Source organism: Canis lupus, chromosome 29 (genome assembly GCF_048164855.1).
Source record: "Canis lupus baileyi chromosome 29, mCanLup2.hap1, whole genome shotgun sequence".
NCBI classification, from domain to species: domain Eukaryota; kingdom Metazoa; phylum Chordata; class Mammalia; order Carnivora; family Canidae; genus Canis; species Canis lupus.
This window is the reverse complement of record NC_132866.1, coordinates 6,220,704-6,246,235: the sequence shown is the minus strand read 5'-3', so window position 1 is coordinate 6,246,235 and position 25,532 is coordinate 6,220,704. Positions and strand designations below refer to the sequence as shown.

Genomic DNA, 25,532 nt, shown 5'->3' with positions numbered 1-25,532 from the left:
TAAGAGGTCTTTTTTTTTTTACAGCTTCCTGTCTTACACATTATAGGAAAATGTTTTTACATGGTTGTAGGACCCAAAGGGGTCATGTTAAGCTACCCTATCAGATGTGAATCCCAGATATGCACGTCTATCAATATCCATGTTGGGGTGTGGTAGCAGAGTCTCAGGGAGGCTGGAACCCACAGGACACAGTCATGGGGACTCTGTGGCCCCTTACCTTAACCTGACTCCATTTCCTGCGGCTGAAGGATCATTGAGAAGAGGTTATCACACTTCTGCTTAAACCTCTGGGCAGCAGCCACCTCCCCAGGAAGCCGCAGCTCCTTCTGTTTTTAGAATCCCAGGTATCCAACCCACTTTCTTCACTTTACAGAAGAGAAACAAGTTAAACTATGAACCTCCTTCTCCTATGTCTGGTGTCTTCTTTAATGAAGGATGTTCTTTCCAAATGGTCTTTACAATGAGTGGCCCCTGGGATAAACCTGCCTGGGGACTGAATTTTATTTGGCACAGGTTTTGTTAAAAATCAGGGTAGATCTCCTGCCCTATGACCCAGCAATTGCACTGCTGGGGATTTACCCCAAAGATACAGATGCAGTGAAACGTCGGGACACCTGCACCCCGATGTTTATAGCAGCAACGTCCACAATAGCCAAACTGTGGAAGGAGCCTCGGTGTCCATCGACAGATGATGGATCAAGAAGATGTGGTTTATGTACACAATGGAATATTCCTCAGCCATTAGAAACGACAAATACCCACCATTTGCTTCGATGTGGATGGAACTGGAGGGTATTCTGCTGAGTGAAGTAAGTCAATCGGAGAAGGACAAACGTTATATGGTCTCATTCATCTGGGGAATATAAAAAATAGTGAAAGGGAATGAAAGGGAAAGGAGAAAAAATGAGTGGGAAATATCATAAAGGAAGACAGAACATGAGAAACTCCTAACTCTGGGAAACGAACAAGGGGTGGTGGAAGGGGAGGTGGGCGGGGGTGGGGGTGACTGGGTGACGGGCACTGAAGGGGGCACTTGATGGGATGAGCACTGGGTGTTATGCTGTATGTTGGCAAATTGCACTCCAATTAAAAAAAAAAAAAAAATGAGGGTAGATCTCGTAAAACTCCAGAACTCCGGTTCTCTGGAAGTGCAAAGATCCGAGCGCACTGGGGCAGATGTCCACTGGCCGCACGTGGCTGCAGCAGCAGGGTGCACGCTCTCTGGCTGACCACAGCCCCTCCGCTCCGTTCCCTTGCAGTAGGTAGGCCCTAGGCCCTGCCTTGTAATCCTCATTTCCACCCCCCGGACCCAAAGCGTTTAAGCCTCATCCCTCCTTGGGAGGAACTTTCAGGTCGAGCAATGCGCTTAAAGAGCGTCGGCTGGGAGCAGGGAGCAGGGCTTCGGAGGGGGCCGCGCCCCGACGGTGCTGGGGGCCCTGCGCGCACCTGCGCCGCCCCGGCGACCTGCCCCGGGGCCCGGCCCGCCCAGACCAGCAGCGGCCCCGCGCTCCTCTCCCCGCTGGCTCACGCTCCGGCCAGCGCCGCACACCTGCGCGTCCGCGGGCCTCGCTGTCCTCGTCGGCGACCACGGGCGGCGACACCTACCTCGCCGGGCCGCGGAGGCCCGAAAGGCCAGGCGCGGGGCCCGTGCCCGGCACTCGGCGGGCGCCCCGTCGGGGGCAGCGTCTCGCGGTGCCAACCAGCCTGCGGGGCAGCGGCGGGAGCTGCGAGCCGGGTGGGTGGGCCCTCACCACGTGGCCTCGGCTGCCATGGAGACGGCCCGCGCGTGGCCGCCCGCACCTGCACCACCGCCCCGGGTCCCGGAGCCGAGGGAGCGCGCGCATGCGCACCGACAATCCAGGCCCGGGGGGGCGGGGGGGCGGGCCCAGATGGGTCGAACCACTGAGGGGTGGGGGGAGCGTCGGAGGGCGTGAGGCAGGACGGAGACGGGGGGAAGAAAGTGCCCCAACAGGACCCCCGAACTGACTTGACTCCTAGGGATCACGGGCCGTGGAATCCATCAGGGCCCCTGGGGTGGCGCCGACTCTGCGCCGAGGTGGTCCGTGGTCTCTCACTCCCCCCCGCCGCTTGTGTGGGCGGGTCCGGAAGGGCGGGCTTGCTGGGCCTGCGCAGGCGCAGGGAGGCCGGCAAGATGGCGTCCAGGCCCAAGCGGCGCGCGGTGGGCAGCGCGGCTCCGCAGCCCCCGGGCGGCCTGGCAGTGCGCGCCGAGGAGGAAGAGGAAGACGGAGTGGAAGATGAGGACGAAGACGAGGAAGACAGCGACGAAGACGAGGATGAAGACGACGAGAGCGTCGACGAGGTGACAAGCACACGTGCGACCCGGGTTTGGTTTCTGTCGGGGGTGGGTGGGGGGGACTTTCTGGCCGCCGGAGCCGTAGGCAGGGACCCGCCGCTTATTCTCCGCCCGCCCTGCGGCGCCCTCTTTCCGTTTCTCAGGCCTTCTTTTTAAAGATTTTTATTTATTTATTCATGAGACACACAGAGAGAGAGAGAGGGGCAGAGACACAGGCAGAGGGAGCAGCAGGCCTCACGCGGGGAGCCCGACGCAGGATTCGATCCCAGGACCCCGGGGTCACGCCCTGGGCCGAAGGCGGCGCTAAACGCCCCGGGCCGCCCTCCAGGCCTTGTGTTGCGATGCTGTTCTCCACCCTGCGGCGCCCTCCGGCCCCTCCGGCCCTTGCTGAGACCTCAGTGACCCCAGTGACCTCAGTGAAGCTGCATCTTCTGCCTCCGAGGCACCTGACCGCCCGCCCCAGCGAGTCCAGTTGCTGGGTTCGCCGTAGAACCGGGTTTCTTTTTTTCCCCAGACTGTCCTCTACCGAACCGCCTGGCATTGTAGGTATTTAATATTTGTTGAATGAATCAGTAGGACTGAACGGGCCTTAAGAGCACTGAGTGCCCACTGCGTCCAAAGCGGAATCGGTAATTCGCGCTTCAGGTTCTCGTCTTTGCCGTTTCTCTAAATGCCCACCCCCCCGTATTGGCAACTTACTCAAGCCCCAAACCTGGTGATTAACTTTAATTCCTCCTTTGTCATGCCACATCCAGTCTTGCGATAAATCCTGCTAGTTTCTTTCTTTCTTTCTTTTTTTTTTTTTTTTTTTAAGATTTTATTTATTCATTAGAGACAGAGAGGCAGAGACACAGGCAGAGGGAGAAGCCGGCTCCATGCAGGGAGCCCGATGCAGGACTGGATCCCAGGCCCCTAGGATCAACTGCCCTGGGCCGAAGGCGGTGCTAAACCGCTGACCCACCCGGGGATCCCAGATCCTGCTAGTTATATCTACATACCCAGATGGTTTCTGGGTTGATTCTGTTGATTCTCCAACAGCCTTAGTCCACAAGTCCATGCTTCCATCATCGCCTGCCTGGACTCCCGGGGTAACTTCAGTGACTTGCTGTTTGTCCATTCTTGTACCATCACTACACCCACAGCCAGAGAGATCTTTTTATTTTTTTATACAATACTAAGCATGCTCAGTACCATACTTTGAAATTTAGTTATTTATATTTTAGTGAACTCTTAAGGCCAAGATGGGGCTCAAACTCACAATCAAGAGTCACACAGGCTCTTCCTACTGAGCCAGCCAGACACCCCCCCAGAGATATATATATATATATTTTAAGATTTTATTTATTTATTCGTGAGAGACAGAGAGAGAGGCAGAGACAGAGGCAGAGGGAGAAGCAGGCTCCATGCAGGGAGCCCGACGTGGGACTTGATCCCAGGACCCCAGGATCACACCCTGGGCCAAAGGCAGCGATAAACTGCTCAGCCACCCAGGCTGCCCAAGAGAGATCTTTTTTAAATGTAGGTGTGTTCTCTCTTCCCTGTTCAGAACACTCCACCAGCTTTCCACTTCATTTATAGGAAAATCCAAATACCTCCTGGTTGATGGACTGGAAGGTAGCTAGTGTGGCCACAACAGAATAAGCAAAGGAGAGTAATGGGATATCAAGTCAGAGATGAACATGAGTCAGGATTAGGGCTGAGACTGGCTTGGGTGCATGATAAATCTTCCAGGGAACAGAGCTTTCCCTTAGAAATCAGCTCTTTGGCCCCTTGCCTTGGATGTGGTCTCACCTTTTTTCACCTAGAACTTTATTGGCTATTTTGCTAAGCACAACAATCAGTGCTTCTTGAATTGACATGGATAGTCTGTTGCACTCCAGTGATTAAAAATTAGCGTGATGATCCTCATTGACTATAGTGTAAGAAAACGTGCACTTGTATATACTGTTGGTGGGAGTATAATTTATTGCAGTGTCTTTGGAGGACAATTTGACAGTATCAGAATCTAAAATGTATACATCCTTTGATAGAGTAATTGGACTGCAAAGAATTTATTCTTTAGTCATCATAATAATACATGCTGTTCCAGGGTCTGTGCACTTTATTAACTCATTTAGTATTTACATCAACCATGTAAAGTTAGGAGTTAGCACCATTTAAGACAGAGGATACACAGCAAGTTTAAATGAAGACAGTGTGTGTGGTGCAGTAGATATAGGGGAAGGAAGAAACCTCTTGAAAGATAATAACTATTGTTAGTGACCTCTGAGGAGTAGGAGTTGGGGGGTGGGTAGTAAGACTTTCAACTGGAATCTCTGTGCTCTTTGTCGTATTTACCACTGAAATATATTACTTTCTTGATTGAAGAAATTGTTAAGGCTTTCACGGCAGTTTCCTACACTTGGTGGATCTTGATTCCTGTATTTATTGGAAAGAGGCTTTTAGTTTTTGTGGTGTTCACTCATCCACATCCATTTGTCATTATTGTGATGAATAAATCCTTGACCATTGTTTTGGAAATGAAGAATCTACCTCAGACCTGCTCTGCATATAGAGAAGGAAGGAAATGCGCATGTGTATATGTGAAGCCTGATTTAAAAAACAGGGTGACTGGCTTTGAGGCAGCTGGCAGAGTGGTGATAGAATGTGGCTAGAAGAACTTAACACCTAGTGCTTTTCGTCTCCTCTTTTCAGGTCAGGATACTGAAAAGATGAGACGAAAAGCACTAGGCATGCTTAGTTAAGTTCTTGCGGCCATGTGGCTGGGACGCGTGCTTGTGTTTAACACAGACCCTTGGAGTGTAGCTGCAGAGGAAGGGGAGTGGGTGGTGAGGGTGCCCGGGTATCTTAGACCTCCAAGGCAGGAAGTAGTGGGGCCTCAGGGACCGGCTGGGTCACTGAGCCTGGAATGCTGTGGAAAACCAGAGGAGTCTTTCACATTTTCCTTTTCTCCTTTCCCGCTCTTTGTTACATTCAAAATATTTGGTTATTTTTCTGTTTCTACTCCTTATAGCAGAGAATAGAAAATACCAACAGCTTCTGAGATTTGTCAGTCAAAAGAGCAAGCAGGTGAGATGCCACATCTAGTTTTAGTTCTGAAGTCTGTCACTTGGGAGTAAGTGGCAGGGCTCTGTTTCACAAAGGTGGCTGTTTCCCCTGAAACCACGTGGATGGGGAGTGATTCCCAGAGCAAGGGGTGCTGGGCAGATGGTCCATTTGGTATCTGCTGCGGTGCTGGTGCCATCATAGCCTGGGGCAGAGGTTGGAGACATCTGTCCAGACAAGGAAAAAAACCCTAAAAGCATCCTTTAAAGAATTTCTTTTTTAAGGAATGCACTGAATACCTGAATTGTGACAATTTGTTACGTGGTTTAGTTTGACCCTGTTTGGAACATGTCCTCACCCCCTACCCACCCGGGCTGTGTCGCCCTCACAATCTGGCTGAGCCTCCTTCCAGGAGTCAGGATTTGAACTTGATAAACTGGCCTCAATACTCACCCCCCTGGCGAATGTAACAGCCCAGGGGATGCTTAAATGTATGCACAGTCAGGATGACCGGGCACAAGTAGCTGTGACTGACCTCTCTGGCCTTCAGCGAAGACCCAAATTCCAGAATCTGCTATACTTGGAACTATGTGTGAACACACTATTTTAGCAGATCCCCAAAATAAATGTGTCACTTACCAAGGTATGATTTAGGACTGATCTTGTGGAGGCTTATAAGCCTCTAAGGTTTTGCTTTTGGTGTGAAGCAATCCTTTCATTGATTTATGGGACACAAGTAGCATTACAGATTAGGTTCTGTTTTCATTGTTTTGCTTCATATAGTCCCATGTACTTAACATAGTTTGTTGGCCTCTGGGCCATAGTATGTGCTGTTCTCGGGGCCAGGAACTCTTTAATTTTTTTTTTTTTTTTTTTTAAGATTTTATTTGAGAGAGAGCATGAGTGGGGTGAGGAACAGAGGGAGAAGCAGACTCTCTGCTGAGCAGGGAGCCCAGTGTGGGCCTCAATCCCAGGACTCTGGGACCATGACCTGAGCTGAAGGCAGATGCTCAACCAGCTGAGCCACCTAGGTGCCCGAGTGCCAGGAAGTCCCTCCCAGCTTGTGTCACTTCTCTAAGGGAAGACTTTCCTGACTTTTTTTTTTTTTTTTTGGAGTTCAATTTGCCAACATATAGAATAACACCCAGTGCTCATCCTGTCAAGTGCCCACCTCAGTGCCCGTCACCCAGTCACCCCCACCCCCCGTCCACCTCCTCTTCCACCACCCCTAGTTCATTTCCCAGAGTTAGGAGTCTCTCATGTTCTGTCTCCCTTTCTGATATTTCCCACTCATTTTTTCTCCTTTCCCCTTTATTCCCTTTCACTATTTTTTATATTCCCCAAATGAATGAGACCATATAATGTTTGTCCTTCTCCGATTGACTTATTTCACTCAGCATAATACCCTCTTTCCTGATTTCTTACCTATTTTTCACGTTGTTACAGCACCGCGTACCTGTGTTTTATAGCACATATAGTTGCAACTTTATATTTATCTCCATGAATATTTCCTTAAAGCCTATGTTCTCCCCTAAATTGTAAGCTCCACGAGGGCAGAATCATTCAGTCTGCTTTGCTTACCTTTTCGTCACGAGTGCCTGGCACAGTGCTAATGTACGTGGTGGTCAGTATTTGTCAGGTGAATGAAGTGTAGCCTCAGATGCATGGGCTGAATCAAGGGCATCAAGCGGTAGGCAGTGCTGGGGACTTGTGAAGTGATTCTGCGCTTTGCTCATCCTTATTGTAGTCAGGTAAATAATTTCTTCTTTGTGGCTGCTGTGACTGTTTTTTCTGGAGCAGACTTCCTCTACATTGAAACTAGATCAGTCTGAGTTTTTTGTTCCCAGGCTTATGTGTCAGAAGAGATGGCGTGAAGGTGCTTTGTAACCTGTGCAGATGGCAATCTTGGCAATATATTTGCCTATTTGAAACCTAGACAGTTCTTCAGATAACATTTTCTTTGTGTCCTTTCTCCTGGCACGTTCTGTAGATAGAGATAGAGCCAAAAACAATAGAGGCAGAAGGAAAAGAAAAAGCTGCAAAGTAGAAAATACTGCCTGAATTATCTTAGGGAGTTATGTGTGATGACCTATTTTGTGTGTTATTTACAGGAAGTGAATGTTGAATTTGAAGCTTATTCCATCTCCGACAAGGATCATGACGGAATTAAGAAGTTATTGCAACAGGTATGGTCATTTACCCTCTACACACAAATTTGCTCTTCTAAGAAAATCTAGGCCATTCAACACAAGCTAGGTCAAATTTCATCCTTTATTTTAGAATTCCTATTCCTGTCCTCTCTACCCTGCAGAGTAGGAAGGATTGTTTCTCTTTTCCAAGGGCTTTTCTTTTCCTCCTGCAATTGCTCTTCTGAGTTGTCTTCCATCATTGATACTTCATTATTTGAGTATGGATGTTAGAAGTTTTGTTAAAAATTGCGTTTTGATTTTCATTTAAAGTACTTTTTTTTTTTCTTCTCCTTAGCTTTTCCTAAAGGCTCCTGTGAACACTGCAGAACTAACTGATCTCTTAATTCAACAAAACCATATTGGGAGTGTGATAAAGGTAAGCGGGAGTTATGTTTGTTCTGATTAAATTAGTTCTTTGTTGTGTTAAGATCCTCCCAAGGTTTAGCGGACGGGCCAGGAGCTCAAACTGGAAAGAGATGTTACCGGAGGAAGGGAGACTGGTTATAAAGTCATTCTAGTAATTTCCAAGATTCCTGAATGCTGGATTCCCCGGAGTGCCAATGGATAGTGAGAAAAAGGGGTGATTCAGAAGATATTTAGGAGACGAGAGATAATGGAGCTTAGTGAGTGATGGGTTGAGTTGAGGGGTCAAGGGTGGCTCCCAAGTGTTTGCCTCCAGTGACCAAGATTGCAAACATGGAAGAAGAGGCCAGGAGGGAACCTGAGTTCGGGTGTACACGTGTTGAGTTTGATTTGCCTGTGATACATGTGAGGGAGGTGTGAGCAGTGGCTGGAGACCTGGGTGTCCTCAGCAGATGGACGGTTGCCCAGGGAGGGTGGGACAGACACTGCTAATACCAATTACTTGGAGGAGTCAGTGGCAGAGTCTGCAAAGGAGCTGTGGTGGGGGCCACAGTGGGGGGTGGGGGTGACCTGGAAGGGAGGGCGTGAAGCACTGGAGGGAGCTTTTGGAGGAGGCACAGCAGGAGGGGTGAGGCCTGCCTCTGCCTCCCCGTGGTGGTTTTGGGTTTTCTGTGGCTGCCATATATACTGCTTGCAGTTTACTGTCACAGTAGCAATGGTCATCTTTTTGGCTCATTTGGACAGAGCTCAGTGAGAACAACTCCTGTCTGCTCTGTGTCTCATTAGCCAGTGGGAGGCCAGAGGATTCACTTTCAAGATGGCTCACTCACATGATCAGCAAGGTCATGCCGGCTGTCCAGAGGGAGCCCAGCTGGGATTATGGGTCAGGGGCCTCAGTTTCTTTGTGGCATGGGCCCCTCTACGAAGCAGCTGGGTTCCAGGAGCAAGCAGCCCAAAAGAACCAGGCACAAGTGCACAGCATTGTATTTCCGCTGTCCTATTAATCAGACGTGAGGGTCTGCAGAGGTTCAAGGGGAGGGTGCATGGACCTCAGCATTCAGTGGGAGTAGGGGCTAGGTTACTTTGTCAGAAGAGAATGTAGGACTGGACTGTGGTGGCCATCTGTGGAGAATAGAATCTAGCACCGTGACCTTGGTCTGTTCCCACTTCCATCTCTGAAAATGAGGATGGTCCTGGTCCCTACTTCGTCTGGCATTGCAGAAGCAGCGGGAGTTGCTGAGCACTTGGTGCTTAGAGCAGCAGCATGGCCAGTGCTGTAGTCTCAGTGCCCACAGTTGGTGTCTTTTCCCGTTCCCAGAACTTGCCATTGGGGTCATGGTACAGAAGCAGCACCACTTCGGTCTACTGCACCCACTCACCACCTCACCTTTAGCCATCTCCCATTGTGGTCAAAGCCGAAGGTCTTCAACAAGCTGGCATTCACAGCCCCTATCTCCTCTCCTAAACAACTGTACCTGGCTTTTACAACCAGTACTCCACTGAGGTTCTGGAACTATCGGATAGGCTCACCAGCGTCTTGTTACTAAACCTCATGGCACTAAAGTGAAGAAAGTGAAAGCAGTAGTACCTCCAGTAGTTTCCTTCTAGAGCAGTGGGAAAGGCAGACCTCTCACCAGACACCTGTTCCCTCCAGCTGATCAGTGTCTGTAGGAGTGTTGTCAACACTCACTCCATCTTCGGCCCTCCGTCTTGTTGGTGCTTGTGCCGTGACCTTGGAGAAGGCTTGTTTTGATCATCCAGAAAGGGGTGCACAGAAGGCCGCACAGAAGGCTACACTTTAGGTAACTACCCTGCGACCTCCCCACCATGCCCCTAGCTTGTCGAAGCTGTGGGTGAGGTCCAAGCTTTGTGGAGAAAAGCTGCATGGCGCCAGAATCGTTGGTCCACCCAGTCTCTCTGTCAGTAAGATCGCCTCAATAAGACTGCGAATGGTGGAGTGGCTTGCTTCAGTGTCTGTCTTAGGTGGCTTCTCCATGTAGAACATCCATTGCTGACCCTCCTTTACCTTCTAACCGTGTTCTAAGACTGTCCAAGAAGAAACACTTTTATTCTTGAAAGAGCTTAGGTCAGTGGAGGATTCAGCCTTCAATGGGATGGTTCTACGGGTAACTTCACAGTGACAGTTACAGTTTTGGCTTCCGCAGAGGTCCTCAGGGTGTCCCAGTGACAGAGACTTCTGTCCCTAGAAGAGGGACTGCCCAGAACTTTCACCAGAGCCTCTGGGACTGGGAGAATTTGGATTCCTGTAGAGAAGGCAGTCCCAAGGGCTGTGGAGGGGAAAGGGCGGGGGCCTGCAGGGCATGCCCTGCTTGTGTGGCTAGTGTAGGGAGATTCAGGGGTGAGGGGTTAGGTGGAGTTGCTCAGGACGAAGGCCCTAGGAATTGTGTTGAAGAAGGAGGCTTGAGGCAGTGAACGGGTCAGGTGGGTGGGGCTTTTGCTGGGGGGTACGGTAAGCAGGTGGTCATGGATGAGACTGATGGGATTGTGACCGCGGCCCCTTTGGAGAGGTAGCCCCCATGTGGTGTTGCTTTGATGGCTGATGACCATCAAGGAGGAACACTGAGTGTGCTCCAGGGGATGCTAACTGCTTGTGAGCCCAGTGACCATTTGGGGGATTCCCCCCCTTTTTATTTTACAGTAAGCTCTGTGCCCCACTGAACTCACAACCTTGAGAGCAAGAGTCACATGTTCCTGTGACTGAGCCCACCCGGTGCCCCAATTTTGGGGATTGCTTAGAATTCGACACTGAGGGTTCCTTTTCCTACCCCTGGCCCTCTGTTGGTACTGCATGTGTTTTGCCACCGTAGGTGGGAGACCTGTGAGCTGCAGGACATCTGTCCCAGGTTGGTCTTGATGGACCAGGGCTGGTGGACTAATTCTGTTGCCTGAGTAGATGTGCCCCGGTTCTCTCATGGCTGGTGTTTGTGTTCTGAGTTACCTGCCTGTTCTCTCTCCATGTATCCTCTGGATTCATAGAGCTTAAAACATCTCTCATTTTGGCACATGGTTTTACTCCCTAGGCCATGCTGCCCACCCTAGTTCTACAGGTGAAACTGCTTCAGCACAAATGCTGCTTCCCCCCCCCCCCCAAAGATTTTATTTATTTATTCTTGAGAGACAGAGAGAGAGAGAGAGGCAGGCTCCATGCAGGGAGCCTGACGTGGGACTCGATTCCAGGTCTCCAGGATCAGGCCCTGGGCTGAAGGCAGCACTAAACCACTGAGCCACCCGGGCTGCCCCCAGATGTTGCTTTTAAAGCCTGGTAGTGCCTTTGCCTGAGTCTCCCTGTCAGTAGCAGGAGATCCAGGACTACTTCCTCAGGCCCCTTGAGTCACTGGTCTGATGCCCTGTCCCCACAGAGGCAGGTTTCGTGGCCCTGTTCTTGCCCTGCGGCCCCCGGGAGCACCCCTGCTCCACTGGCCCTACCTTAGTGAGCCTGGGTGCTGCTGCAGGAGGCAGAGCTGTGAGTCCCTTCCCACAGAAGAGCGTCAGGGAGACACATGGGACAGTCGTGAGTCCCTGCTGGCTTTCTGTAGATAAAGCAGCAGCCTCATTTCATTTCCTTCCTTCAGCACATGGTCCCCAAGGACATTGTCTTTGCCAGACCTCACGCTAGGGGCCGGGGACGCAGTGAGTGTGCCGCCTGAACACGTGCACCAGCACCACTGCATCAGCAGCACATGGAGAGGTGGAGGCGGAGGCCCCGGGGGAGGGCTTGTCTGTAGAGTCTGGAAGTTCAGGTCGGAGTCAAGCATTTCATTCTTAGGTCTCGTTCCTTTCTTGCCCTCTTTTCTCTTCACGTGGTAGGAGTGAGTGGTGCCCAAGCGTTGTTCGCTCTCACCTGTGCTAGGGCTGGGCCTGTGCTCTGGAGGCCTGTGACTGCAGGGGATCCACGGAGGGATGAGCAAGGGCTGGCTGCAGCCAGGTGTCTTTGAAGACAGACTGAAGTGGTTGATTTCAGGAAGTTTTATCTGTTCTGGTGACATACTGCGAATCTAGTATAAAGAATTTTGGAGCAGGAAGGGGTCATCCACAATGTAAAAGGGGGGAGCAGAAGCAAGGGAGGTGAGCTGATCAGGGCAAGGCCCACGGTCCTCAGCCTGTGACACTTCCCTGCCGTGATGGTGGCCAAGGATGGTGTTTGAAAACCGAAGCGTGACTTGGTATTCTGCTTCTCCCAACCAAATGTACAACTTTAATTCTTTTTCTTTTTAAAATAGCAGACGGATGTTTCAGAAGACAGCGATGACGATGTGGATGAAGATGAGATTTTTGGGTTCATAAGTCTTTTAAATTTAACTGAAAGAAAGGTTGGTTTCACTGGGTGGCATCAGACTGTTCCTTAGACCCAAATCACTTTAATGTATGATGACTGTTTTTATATCAGCAATGGAATTAACAATAAGGATATGTGCTCTTGTGAAATCTCACTGTAATCTTGTTTTTTTTTTTTTTTTTTTTTTTTTAAGATTTTATTTATTAGAGCAGAGAGGGAGAAGCAGACTCTTTGCTGAGCAGGGAGCCTGCTATGGGGCTTGATCCCAGGACCCACCCTAAGGTCATGACCTGAGCCCCCTAGGTGCCCCACTGTAATTTTTTTCAAATGTGAGAGTGTTTTTGTGCTGAATGATCTCAACCATGAAAGTCCTGGCTCCTCGTGGTGTAGAGAACCATTCAGAACTGGGGTCGTGGTGTTGGTATTGATACTAGAGCTGGTGGTGCTGCTGTCTGTGGCTCTTCCTTTGTGAGGCTTTGTTGCTTCCTGCAGCAGAGGGCACGTACTGACCTTCACTTGTGCTTCCATTTGTCTCTTTATTGATTCGTTGAGTTCTAAGAAAAGGGAGAACAAGCTGTTTACTCTCCTCAGAGTAAGGTGCAGGTCACCATTTATCTTCAGGTTTTATTTATTTTTTTTAAGATTTTATTTACTTATTCATGGGAGACACACAGAGAGAGAGGCAGAGACACAGGCAGAGGGGGAAGCAGGCTCCATGCAGGGAGCCCGCCCAATGTGGGACATGATCCCGGGACTCCAGGGTCACGCCCTGAACCACTGAGCCACCCGGGCTGCCCCTCATCTTCAGGTTTTACATGAACTTTCCAGTTATGTCCATCTGTCTCTACGAAGTGGACTGGAATGGCTGTTCCGGTGTGTGAGTGTAGGTGTAACACGCTGTCACCACTGCTCATAGGACGGTAAATAGCCAGGTGTAGTTAATTTTGAGAAATGCTTAAGCAGTGAACACTGAGGACGGGTGGGGTTGTAAAGGCGATGCCAGGAGACTGCCCTGACTGTAAGATAGAAAGTGCTAGAGAGCTCTCTCTTTTCTGCTCCAGGTGCGGCCTGTACTGAACGGCAAGCCTTGTCTTTGCTTCCTAGGGAACCCAGTGTGCTGAACAAATTAAAGAGCTGATCCTGAGCTCCTGTGAGAAGAACTGTGGAAAGAGTTTGGTGGAACAGCTGGATACACTTTTAAACGACAACTCCAAGCCTGTGGGCTTTCTCCTCAGCGAGAGGTTCATTAACGTCCCTCCTCAGATTGCGCTGCCCATGCACCAGCAGCTCCAGTAAGAGACTGGGCCACATGCCTCTGAACAGAGGTTGTTCCCAGGTGGACTTGGCAGAGGGATTTCAGTAGTGGGAAGCGCCCTGCCCGCCCTTTCGGGAGCCCTGTGCCTCGGAGGACACCTCCTCCTGCCAGAGGCCTGTCCCTGCTTAGCAGCAGGCTTCCTAATGTCTTGTGACCGTAGTCTCAACAGTCTTAGAAGATGAACAGGGTATAAACACAGATGAGTTTATATAGACTTTTTACCCCCTACTGGACTAAAGTTTTCATCGTCTTCCCAGAGTTCTGTAACGTGGATAAAATGCTGAACAGTTACTCTGGTAACAAAAACTGGGTACAATTCCTAAGTTCCACTGGGATTTTTTTTTTTTTTTTTTTAAAGATTTTATTTATTTATACACGAGAGACACAGAGAGAGAGAAGCAGAGACACAGGCAGAAGGAGAAGCAGGCTCCATTGCAGGAGCCCGACGTGGGACTTGATCCCGGGTCTCCAGGATCACACCCTGGGCTGCAGGCGGTGCTTAACCGCTGCGCCACCAGGGCTGCCCTGGGATGTTTTTTAACTAAGGAAGCTGCAGTCCTGATACTGTGTCTCTGGCTTCTTGAGGTTTGCTGTTTTTAATTTTTTTTTGTTTTGTTTTGTGGGTTTTTTTTTTTTTTCCCCTATTTTAGAGAAGGAGAAAGCACGAGTGGAAGGGCAGAGGGTAAGAGAGAGAAAGAGAACCTCACAAGCAGATTCCCCACTGAACATGGAGTCCAATGGAGGGTTTGATCTCACTGCCCTGAGATCATGACCTGAGCTGAAACCAGGAGTTGGAAGCTCAACCGACTATGCCACCCAGTACTTTCTTAATGCAGGGACTTTAGGTTTACATTTAATTGTCAAGAGCTAAGAATTGGGATTGTTGTGCTTTGAGGTAGAGTGGGATGGAAATACAGACTGGCCCCCGTGCCGCATGCACAGGCGCTGTTGCTCCAGGTCGTGGTGCTCATGCTTGCCTGGTAGTAGTTAGTGGGGATGTAAGGACAGGCTGAGCCTTCGGGTTTCCCACTTAACCAGTTCATTCTTGATCGTTTTACTCTCACCCCCTCATGCCCAGCTGGCACTCATCGTACTTTTGCTGCATGTTCTTTGTTTTGCTTTGTCTTTTTTTTTGATCAGCTGGAGCTCATGTGTATTTGGTATCACAGGAGAGTGATCTGCTTTCTCCTGATCATCCTCTCTTAAAGCTGAAGTCTTTACATCTTTGGACAGATGTATAGGGACACGGGCAGTTTTTGGAAGGAAAAAAATGAAGGGTATATTGCCATTCTACTGATTATTCTAGAATCTAGGGGATGTGTGTCCTGGTGTGCCATTTCTGCAGCATGTCAGGACTCTAGTCCTAGTGCTTGACTCTGGTGCTTAGAGATTAATGGCATTGGTTATAGCTCTGTGCCTTTGTGTCTCTGCTAAATGTTTTTAAAAATCCAAATTCTTACATATTTTTAGTTTTGCAGAGGCAGAGCAGTGATGCTGACTGCCTTTAAGACCCCTCTTATTTGCTGTGTATCCACATCGCAGCATAATCTGAGGGGCTCGTCCTGCTTACTACAAAACCCCGTCGTAGTCGATCACAAGTGCAACTGACCACATAAATAAAACTCATGCCTTAGAAGTGTCCAGATCTGACTTGTTCGAGCCTGTGTCAGAGACCACAGAACCCCTGCGGAGGCCTCTCTGGTTTCCCTGTGCTCTGGCTTGTGGATTTTCACCAGGCTCAGCAGGCAGACCGTCTCTGTGTTGTGCTTTGTAGGAAAGAACTAGCAGAGGCACACAAAACTAACAAGCCGTGTGGGAAGTGTTACTTCTACCTTCTGATTAGCAAGACGTTTGTGGAAGCTGGAAAAAATTCCAAAAAGAAAGGGAGCAACCAAGAAGAAAAAGAGGAGTTAATGTTTGCAAATGCAGAGGAAGAATTTTTCTATGAGGTAAGACTGTCCTCTATTTTTTTGAACGTAAACCAGAGCTTTCTTGACTGTAGGCAAGATTTGCTGCTCTCTGAGTCCTTGGAGTACGGCCACACTTTTCTTCATGTAGCTGGCAGTTGGTGGCTCACATGGTGTCCACGCCTAGTACCTCCCTGCAGGGGCTCACGCGGGGCCCACACCTAGTACCTCCCTGCGGGGGCTCGCGCAGGGCCCACGCCTAGTACATCGTGGTGGGGGCTCACCCGGGGCCCACATCTAGTACATCCCTGCTGGGGCTCACGCAGGGCCTACGCCTAGTACATCCCTGCGGGGGCTCACGCAGGGCCCACACTTAGTACATCCCTGTGGGAGCTCAAGCCTAGTACATCCCGGTGGGGGCTCACCCGGGGCCCACACCTAGTACATCCCGGTGGGGGCTCACCTGGGGCCCACACCTAGTACCTCCCTGTAGGGGCTCACGCAGTGCCCACACCTAGTACCTCCTCACGGGGGCTCAACCCGGGCGCACACCTAGTACCTCCCCGCAGGGGCTCACCCGGGGCCCATGCCTAGTACATCTTGGCAGGGGGCTCACACAGCGTCCATATCTAGTACGTCCCCTGCAGGGACTTAATAAGCAGCGCTCACACCTAGTACCTCCTGGCAGGGTCTTGCTTGCCTGCGCCTACTACACTACCAGCAGGCTTGTCCCTAGCCCCCCAGCCCCTGGGGTGGAATGTGGAGAGGAAAAGGGCCATGAACTTTGAATGGTGATCAAGCACTGTCCACATGCTTACTAGAAGATCTTTTGTTCTGGAACCACGTCATGAGGTAGACGTTAGTCTTGGTTTACAGATGGGCATGCAGAGTTGGGGAGGAGAGCCATCATCTGAGGTCATGCAGCTGGTTCATGTGGAAGCTGGCGTAGGCCCTGCTGCCCTGTGAAGGCTCACATGCTTCTCTGTGTCCTTGTTCCTGGATGTCCTCCCACGTAACAGGATTTCTAGCACTTTTTTCCAGAAAGGTAGCTTGTGCCATCATGGACAGCTAGATGCCAGAGAATCTGCTTTCTTGCTCAAAGATAGTCAATCTGAGGAGTAACTTACTTTCCTGGATTAGAGGGCATCCGTAACTACTTTTTTGAAAAAAGACTTCTGCAAAATACTAAATACTGCAGATTCAGCTCTACCTTTGTTTTTCAGGAAGTAAACAGTGAAAATTAAACGTGTATCCCCCGAGCACCTTAGATTTTTTTCAGGGAAGGCCGGATGGGTGTTTGAAGATGGCCTGGTTACACACACGCCTGTCTTCACACAGCTTGATGCCAGCACAGTGAGGAAAGACCAGTGTGTGAGGACCATTCTGAATCTCATTGTCAAAATGCTAGGAGTCTTTATTTCACTTTCCTGTTGATTTATAAACACTTAAGACTGGGACACACCGCTCTTCATGCTTTTCCTGTAGGTTAGAAATCTGGTAAGCATTGTGTAACTTCTGCTGGAATATCCCGTTTGAGCTAATTTTATTGTTCGGCTTCTGTTTGCCGTCACTCGTAAGCACGTCAGACAATATTCCTGGCTGCCCTTTAAACAAGTTTCCCTTTGGGTTGTCTGAAACTTTAACTTACAATTTTATGTTCGGTTCAGAAGGCCATCCTGAAGTTCAGCTACTCGGTGCAGGAAGAGAGCGACACTCGTCTGGGAGGCAGGTGGTCCTTTGATGACGTCCCCATGAAGCCCTTGCGAACCGTGATGTTGATTCCAGGTGACCGGATGGACGAAATCATGGACAGACTGAAAGAGCACCTCTCTGTGTGACCCATTTCCCATGGACAGTAGTTGGTGATTTTGTGTTTGTAAAATTACCAGAAAACAGCTCTCTGATTTACTGAAAAACTCACGACTTTATTCAGAGTAAGGTCCTCTACAAAAGAGTAGGGTTCTGTCCCCTGTGTCTGTGACACATTTACAAAATAGTTTTAAAAAAAAAAAATTTGGTCAAATTATGAATGATTAAAAGCTTTTCCAATAAGAAGGAAAACATAGGAGTCGTAATTTAAAGAACTCAATAAAAACTTCTATTTTTTTATTTTTAAATAATATACAAAGTATTTTTTTTCAAGACTCGTGGGGCATGATCTCATTCAAGTTGAGCGTCTGCACCTCCCTCCGGCAGACTGGCTGTTTGTTAGGCTAGTGTGGGGCACTTATTGCACATCTTGCTTTTTATGGAAGATTCTGAAGTCACTGGATGGTGCATCTCTGCTCAGTAGTCTCAGGGCACTTCTCACACATTTTCGGTTCCTTTTTCATTGTTGATAGAGGTGAAAGGTGATCCATTACTTGACGTAGGATATCCTTACTTTCGCTAGGAGGCAGGTTACTGAAATAGTACGGTGGTGCCAGCTGCATAAATCTGTTGAAAACAAAAAGATTAGATTTTTTTTTTTTTTTGGTGAGTAATACCAAACATGGGGGGACTTCCCACCCCTGGAGAATCTACTTGTCGAACTGGTACTTAATTTGAACTCTTCAGTCTCTGTCTCCCTTTGCAGGATAAATACTTCCTGTGGTTTTTTTATTGAACCAGTCCAATTGCATTTCTGGAATAAGTTGGCTTCTCTAGTGTTAGGCCACACCTAACTATGATGCCCACCACTCATCACCAGGGGAAACTGGCACTTGCTTTAAGGCCCATCACATGTGAAAGATCAGGTCAGGTGTTAGGGAGAACTCCGGGTGGGTAAGAGTTCTTTCTCTCATTAACTGATACCACTCCGCGTCCAGCTACTAGGTACTTTAGGTTCCTGCCTTGAAGCTCACTGTCCAGGGAGGAGCGTATGTTCAGGTGGACCTAGCATCTGCAGGAGCACTAGAGACAGCTCTTCATTCTCACGGGTACCCCATGTACTTCATTCCCTTGGCAGCCAGAGTTGTCTTTGGAAGTACACAGAAAGGATGTTATTCCTACTTAAAACTCTCATAATTTCGTAGGGCAAATTCTAGACTTGCACGTGGCCCATGAGCCTTAAACCTCTCAGTTGCCCGTCGCCCACCTCCCCTGCATCCCTCCCTCTCCCACTAGCCCTAGTCTTGGCACGTCTGTTCTGAGAGTGGCTAAGCTCATTCCTTCTCTGGGTTTGCACCTGTAAACACTCTTTGTGGCTTTTTTTGTTCCTTTTAAGAGGCATCATGCTGTTGTATTACTACACTGTATTGTTTTTCAATAATCTCTACACCCAACATGGGGTGGGGCTCAAACTCATGACCCTGGGATCAAAAGTTGCACGTTCCACCTCCTGAGCCAGCCAGGCGCCCCTTTGCATGGTATGTAATTTGTTGTGATCCCAGAGAGAGGAACATTTAGATGCTCCTCCCGAGGGACCTGCCCTAAGTAGGTATGCAGTACGTTTAGATTGGTGCCAACATAACCTAACTGAAAATGTAGTAAAAACCAAATGTATCACTGACTCAAGTTATGAGTTAAAAAGAACCTTTTTCTCTCTAGTAGACTTACAGTTCAGGAGAGATTTCGGAGGTAATCCTGATGTAGTTGTTCTCAGATATGCTGAACTTGTGGAAGAGAACCCACTCTGGCATCTTCTTGGTGATGGAGTAACTGGACAGGGGGTGCAGCTGGGCTACCTGCTTGTGTGTCAGCATTAAGTAGTTACCTGATCCATCCACATCCCTGGCAATCTACAAGGCAGTGTTTTTAAGGAAAAAGGTTCTGTGTTAATGAGATCAATAGACAAGATGTTTTGTTTAAAAAAATTCCTAAGTACTTATTTCACTCAAAATAGTAAAAATTACCCATCTGCCACCCATGTTTCCTATTTTCAGATCTAGAAAACAAGCCAAACACAGGTTTTGCCCAAAACTTTGAGGCCGTGATGATGATGTTCCTGACTAGCAGTTTCAGGGCAGTGGGCGAAAAGAGCGTAGCTACAAAGGCTAACTGGGGTCGTGAAGGCTAGCGTGCTGCCAGCCACGTTCTGGGCAGGATACTCCTGTCAGGGGCTTTATGCCAGATGTTCTAGCTCAATACAGTTAACACTGATGTAGGAACCTTACTTTGTCCATACAAGATGAGGAAATTCATTTTAAAATGTCATTTTTTCTCCTCTTTAAAGACCGTTTTAGAATTTGAGAAATACCACTTTCACTCCCCACGATGTGAAGAAAATGCATCCGTAATGTGCTTTAATTTAGGGGAGCTACATCGGGCAGCCTTCATTTGGGGGATGAAACACATGAGACATTACCTTTACCAGTATCACTGGTTAAACATGAGCTACTTCACAAACCAGTGAGGTGAGGGACTGATGCTCCCCCAAAGAGCGTGTTTTTCCTAATGTCCCCTCTGTAATGAAAAAAGACCTTTTGTCTTTTTGGACAAAGTGACCATATTGTGGCTTAGCCCTTCAATTCCCTTGAAGGGAAGTATATTTAAATAATCTTTAGTGACCCAGAAGGTTTTAGTTTTATATAATGTCAACACCACTGAAAGCACCATCCCAGGTGAGACTTCCTGACAGGCTGTCCTGAGCGTGAGGTTCTGTAGAGACCACGCCCTCCCCATTCTCGCCTGCATGAAGTAACCGGACAGGAGAGCCTTCTTTATGTTCAGAGCGTTTTCCTTTGAGCCAAAAGCAGGTTCTGCGCAGGGAAGCTCAATTCGCTTGACAATTTCTAAGAGTTCAGCTCGGATAACGTCTGCCATCCTGAGAGCACAACAATTGAGGAAGTAATCGTGACACCACTTTTCAACACAGTCTGGGAGGGAAAGAAGAAAAGAAATGACCAGTTATAAGCTACCAGAGCCCAGGCCAGGAAGAAGGTGGGATCTCTGTCCTGTCCTGAAGAGGAGGTCACCTGGGTGACGGAGGCTGCAGGGACGTGTGCTGGCCGGTGGGACCTGCACTGGCTGTGGGGTTCTGGAACCCCCGAGCTGGGGGGCAGCATGTGGCAGGTGCAGACCAGGCCAGTGTACCGCCCATCACCTGCACCCGAGGGCGGGCAGAGGAGGTGGTCTCATCAACATTTGTGTCGTGTACACGATGAGGACGTACGTGGCCACAACGTTTGATCAAACTAGGAGGGAAAAGTGTACAGTAGAAGGTCCCCTGAGCCATGAAAATATCTCAACATACTTCTAAGGGAAGGATCACTACTAGGCTGATTGGGGAATTCTGTTAAGCTCATCTACTTTAGCTGCAAATTTTATATTAAAATTCAGTCCCCTGGTTCAGTTTGAAGTGAATGCTTTCTTGCTACCGGTGTAGTTCCCTAGGACGGGCCTGGAGTGCTGCCTGGCCCTGGGAACGCCCCTGGCCTTGGCACAGTGGGGGGAGGCCCCCAGTCGATCCTGTCCTGTGCACCTGGTCTGACAGGAGCATGTGCTTGGGCAGACGATTGTACCCAGCCTCCTTGCTCTCCAAAGATGCCACCAAACTCCCCATATCCTTTCTGGCTCTACTGACAACTTTACCTTCTCAGCTCGGAAAAATTAACTCCCCATTGAATAATTCTACTGCCAAACTGCTGTCCTATTTCTCAGCTCAGTTTTCATCCTGTCTACCAGAGCAGAGGAGGTAAAAGTTGCTAAAGGGAAAACCAAGGTTCCCTTGTGGGAAGGGGGTTCCTCACCGCCTGCCTCTGGAGGCCCCGGCCTGCGTGTGTCACTCTGTCCTGTCGGCCCTTCGGGATCCCCTTCCTGTCTAAAGCTGAGCAAGGCAGTTTCATGGATAGGTGTTTCCAATTCCCTCTTGTGCAAAGTCATACGCCCACTGTGGGTTAGCCCCGGGACTTGTGCCTCCGCTTTTCCACACGTCCTGTCCTCTCCCCTCCCCCCCGGCCAAGCCGGCTCTCTCCTGCCTCCTTCGGCACACCTGCCGATTAGTATCTGGGGCCGGGGTTGGTTGGTTTGGTCCTGGATGTCCACATTCTGTCTGTCCAGTGAAGGTGGGTGTTGGGGAAAGCACAAAGCCCAGCTCTGACCCAGGGCACCTAGAGACGGCAGTTCCTTTCTCTCCTCCCCCGGCCCTGGAGGGTGGGGGCTGTGCTGTGCCAGAATTTTGGGCCCAGGCTAGCTCCCTGGGCTGGCTGGGCACTGGACTTCCACATGCCCGGTGACAAGTGCCACTCCACTCCAGTGACCGACAGGCTGGAGAAGGGAGAACAGCTCGGCTTCCTCTGGGGGAGGAAAGCTGGACACGAGCTAATTTCTCAGACTCACAAGCATTCACTTACGGTCACTGGTGGAATTCAGAGCTATGTCCTGGTAGGCCTTGTAAATGTTGATGAGGGTAAAGTGATCTCCTTCAGGATGTAAAAATGTCTTCCAGCAAGTCAAGGCGGCCTCCTCAGCCCCATGTGGCAGATTAGAGAAGCAGTTGGGAGCTTTAAGACGCAAAAGGTCACAAGGTCAGCAATACTGAAGGCACTTCCCCTCCCCTGCTCCCCAGCAGAACACGCAGAGGGCCGGCTCGTGACCCTGTATGTAGAACCAACCATTCCTGGCTGCTGCTCTGGATCAACGTTATTCTTGCTTACTCAGAAATCAGATTCAGGGTGAGTTGTCCTGTTTTTCTCCTTGTTTGCCTGTGTAAGTGTAGCGAGTACCCTGCTCGTACCACCGTCAGAGCAGGGCCCCCGGGGGACCTGAGACTCTCTGAGGCCCAGCCGCTGGCACAGGATTAGGACTTACAGTCCTAATGCTGCACTGCCTTTGGCCTGTTCTGCCAGTAAAGGAATACATTAAGCCAGGAAGCAAGAATGAATGTGGTAGGAAACAGAAACAGAGCTCTCTGGGGGAAGAACATTCCTAGTGACCCAATTTTTCTTTCAATGTTTGATTAAGAAATTCACTGGATTTTGAATGACTTTTTTCAATCACTTGATTCCATCTTTCAATTATTAAGATAATTTGTGTAACTCCCTACCTTTTAAACCTATTAATATGCTTATCACTTCAAAAGGTTAAATGAATTGGTCAGTGTCTCTCTGTTAGGTTCTTCAAATCCTTCAGATGGATCTCATTTAAATCTAGACCTGGCACAGATTAACACAAAGAGCATTGCTCCCCGAGGAGTACCTGTCACCATGGCAGCGATTGTCAGCATCTCTTCCACACAGTCAAATTCACAGGATGCTAAGATAGACTTTGAGAGTTGTGGGTCAAGGGGAAACTCCGACATGATGATCCCAAACTCAGAGAGGTTCCCATCATTGTCCAGTGCTGCTAGGTAGTCCAAGTCTTCCAGAGCCTGCATCAAGCTTTCCGGTGCTAGCAGAGAAAAAAAAAAAAATCACCAGTCTTCTATAACCAAGATGGAGTGACAAGTACTGGACCTCCCTTCCCACACAAGACAACCGAACAGTTGGCAAAACACGTGAAACGACAGTTTGTGGGACAAAGCATGTCAGCAGTGAAGGCAGGGATTCCAGAGAGGGGCGCTAATGAAGGGAAGGCCATGACCACCCAGCAAAAGGCCTTGAAAGTTTCCCGGCTGCAGTGCCAGAAGGGGACCCAGGTGAGGCCTGCCAGACTCCTGAGCTATGAAGATGGTGCTGAGAGTTCAGGAAGGCTAAGGTCACCAGAGCTTGCAGGTAGGGCCACCTGACAGGAGAGAGCCATATAGAGCTAGAGATCGGAATATCTATGAAAGGTCTTCTTGCGTCGTCGGCAGAGCACGCAGAAGTAACATCGGGTCACAGAAAGAACCATCAGGTCACAGAAAGAACCAGCCAGAGGATTAGAGGGACAGTCCCAGGTGCTCATACTGGATCTAGGGCACGCCCATTTCTGCCCACCAGACTGGCAAACCTCAGAGTTCATGGGGCCCTGGGTGGGAGATGCAGAAGGGAAGAACTAACCCTCAATGTGCACGGCTCCAGGACCCGAATCTTAAAACCAGGACCTGAAAGGATCATCCTGCAGCCCAGAATAACAGTCAAGAATATTTATAGGAATACAAAATATCCAATACCCAACACAACAAAATGTACAATGTCTAGCATCCAATAAAAAATTATGAGGCATGAAGAGCAGGAAAATACAATCCTGTAATAGGGAGAAAAATTAATCAATTGAAACTGACCCAGAACCTGGAGAGATGACAAATAGTAGGTAAGGATGTTAAAGAGTTACTCGCCAGTGCAAAGACAAGGCTGATTTTCTCCATGCCTGTAGAACGTCAGTAATGGCGTGCTCATCATAGATGATTAATACCCACCAGAAACGGTAATCCACTTATTCAAAGCAAGGTATTCTCCTTGCCTTTGCAGAGTAAGATTAGATTAGTAAATATGTGTGTTTTTCTCCTGTCTGGCAGGTGGTACAGCAATAAAGGCCACACAGAGAAGCAAATGACACAGGATTAAGCCACTATCGTGTTCTACCCCAGACACTGAAGGATTTCCGAGCACTGCTAGATTCCTTTCATTTGTCTTGACTCCAGCAGGTGCATGGTGAGCTAGCTGAGCACTACGGGGACCTGCTGGCATCGGGGAGTTCAAAATAATGAATAGTAAAAATTTCCTTATTTGCTGTTCAAACACTGACCGCTAAGCTACTTGGCAAAATTTTGGGCAAAGTCTATAACTCAAAAGCCAGTCACAACTCAGATCCGCTAAAATCCCCTCGTTCCTACTAAGACTTGATGAAAACATCAGGAGAAACCACTATGGTGGGTCGAGAAATGGTTCGCTGATGCCGACGTGCAGTTCTTCAAGTCTCGAGTCCTCTCGCTGAAGAAGAGCAGAACGGGTCACGGACCTGTTCTCAACCTGTGACACATCACACAGGTCACAAGCAAAAGATCAGTCCTGGGAAAGCAGGTGTCGGGGCTGCAGGGGCTGTAAGAAGTAGCCTGCCACACCCCCAAACCTGCCCAGACCCGGGACACACACTGGAAGACCTGGAGCACAGCTTTAATCCCCAGCTGGGGGAAAAGAAGTTTAACTTTCCTTCTGCTTTTGAATTCCACCCTTGAGATTTACCAGTGAGTGGGGCAGGGCCTCCAGGAGATCCCTGTCCTTCCCCAGGCTCGGCCCCGGTGGCCTGGTCTGGGTGCTGGCACGGAGCACCGGGGCCCCTCGGTCATTCTTGGACACCCCTGGGCAAAGATGAGACCTTGAGAAGCCACAGTCCCGGGAAGGAGACAGATGGGCTATTTAGGGAAAAAAAAAAAAGTCCGAGAGTTCTCTCAGCCATGAAATGAAAGAACAGCTGACCTGTTGGGAGAAGGTGCAAGATGCAGTCGGAGGAACAAGCATCTCAGATTAAAAACCGCGGGACGGGGCTGGGAGCACAAACTTAATTACCGAAAACTGTTTAGAAACCAATTTCTATAAATCAGCAAAGCTGCCACGTTATAACTTACAGGATCTTTGGCAATTGTCCCTGTAAGCATCTGGCTTCGCAGCCAGGCTGTGTCCCCAAAGGGCATCTACTCCTCATTTTATGTCTTGTGGCTAAATTGGCTGCACACAGGATGATGAACAGAAACAACTTCATAATTCTGCTCCCACCCTAACACCAGAAAAAAAAATGTTCTGGGGGTTTTATTGTATCAGAAGGAACAAGTTAATGAATGCAGATCACACAGGTGAAGCAACAAGAATAAATAACTGAATAGAATTTGCTAATAGAACATCCCACACTTTAAGACGTCTCCCCGGTGCGGCTCACGAAGTCGTCTTAGCCACAAAGCCGAAGTGTTTAGGTGAGGCCCTTCACGGCAGGGCAGGGCAGCGTTCAGACTTCCCTGCGAAGTCATGCTAACGACGTCTCAGCGGGCAGGAGGGCAGAACAGCAGGCCGGCTCTCGGCAGTCTCCAAGGGCAGGGTTGGTTCCCTTCCTCCCCCACACTCCTTAACCAACCAAGAAGGCCATGGGATCCAGGTTCAATCTGCGTCACTGGAGTGGGAAAGGATTTTAGAGGTAGGACGGCCTCAGTGGTCCGCGGAGGAGACAGGCCATGCCCCCTGAAAGGTGCCGTTCCTTACCCGGAGGAGCCCGTCCTGCTGTGAGCGGGGCCTTCAGGCAGCGGCGCCGTCCCCACGGCCTGCCTAGCGAG

The 25,532-nt window shown here is 49.4% G+C and overlaps 3 protein-coding genes and 1 long non-coding RNA gene across 14 annotated transcripts in view; 2 read left to right on the top strand and 2 right to left on the bottom strand.

Moving 5' to 3' along the window:
* UROS (uroporphyrinogen III synthase) overlaps window positions 1-1,817 on the bottom strand; it is a 35,891-nt gene extending 34,074 nt beyond the window's left edge. For 3 of the 9 annotated variants that reach the window (XM_072804918.1, XM_072804921.1, XM_072804919.1), the window contains exon 1: window positions 1,606-1,817. The gene's annotated coding sequence lies outside the window, so the exon portion shown is untranslated. Of the gene's footprint in view, window positions 1-1,549 lie in introns of all 9 variants that reach the window. The other 6 variants (XM_072804915.1, XM_072804923.1, XM_072804922.1 and 3 more) reach the window with 5 other exon arrangements.
* A 304-nt stretch (window positions 1,818-2,121) lies between these two features.
* BCCIP (BRCA2 and CDKN1A interacting protein) lies at window positions 2,122-17,550 on the top strand. Of its 3 annotated transcripts, none has more exons than XM_072804913.1 (7): window positions 2,122-2,320; window positions 7,471-7,545; window positions 7,844-7,924; window positions 12,153-12,242; window positions 13,313-13,500; window positions 15,298-15,472; window positions 17,101-17,550. In XM_072804913.1, exons 1-7 carry the CDS (start codon window positions 2,153-2,155, stop codon window positions 17,266-17,268), a joined length of 945 nt encoding a protein of 314 aa, XP_072661014.1. In that variant the 5' UTR covers window positions 2,122-2,152; the 3' UTR covers window positions 17,269-17,550. The 3 variants fall into 3 exon arrangements, with proteins under 3 accessions (XP_072661014.1, XP_072661013.1, XP_072661015.1); XM_072804912.1 differs by having other exon boundaries at window positions 17,098-17,550; XM_072804914.1 differs by lacking the exon at window positions 12,153-12,242 and having other exon boundaries at window positions 2,126-2,320; window positions 17,098-17,550.
* Window positions 17,506-25,532, bottom strand: part of DHX32 (DEAH-box helicase 32 (putative)) — a 50,894-nt gene continuing 42,867 nt past the window's right edge. Inside the window, exons 8-12 of the mRNA XM_072804907.1 lie at window positions 22,547-22,738; window positions 21,703-21,852; window positions 20,039-20,226; window positions 18,968-19,149; window positions 17,506-17,866 (exon numbers count right to left, since the gene is read on the bottom strand). Coding sequence (XP_072661008.1) covers window positions 17,695-17,866; window positions 18,968-19,149; window positions 20,039-20,226; window positions 21,703-21,852; window positions 22,547-22,738 — 884 coding nt within the window. The 3' untranslated portion in view covers window positions 17,506-17,694. The remainder of the gene's footprint in view (window positions 17,867-18,967; window positions 19,150-20,038; window positions 20,227-21,702; window positions 21,853-22,546; window positions 22,739-25,532) is intronic.
* Window positions 21,438-24,913, top strand: LOC140620713 (uncharacterized). Its single transcript, XR_012020434.1, has 2 exons — window positions 21,438-22,023; window positions 23,787-24,913. It is a non-coding gene; the product is annotated as an uncharacterized lncRNA (long non-coding RNA).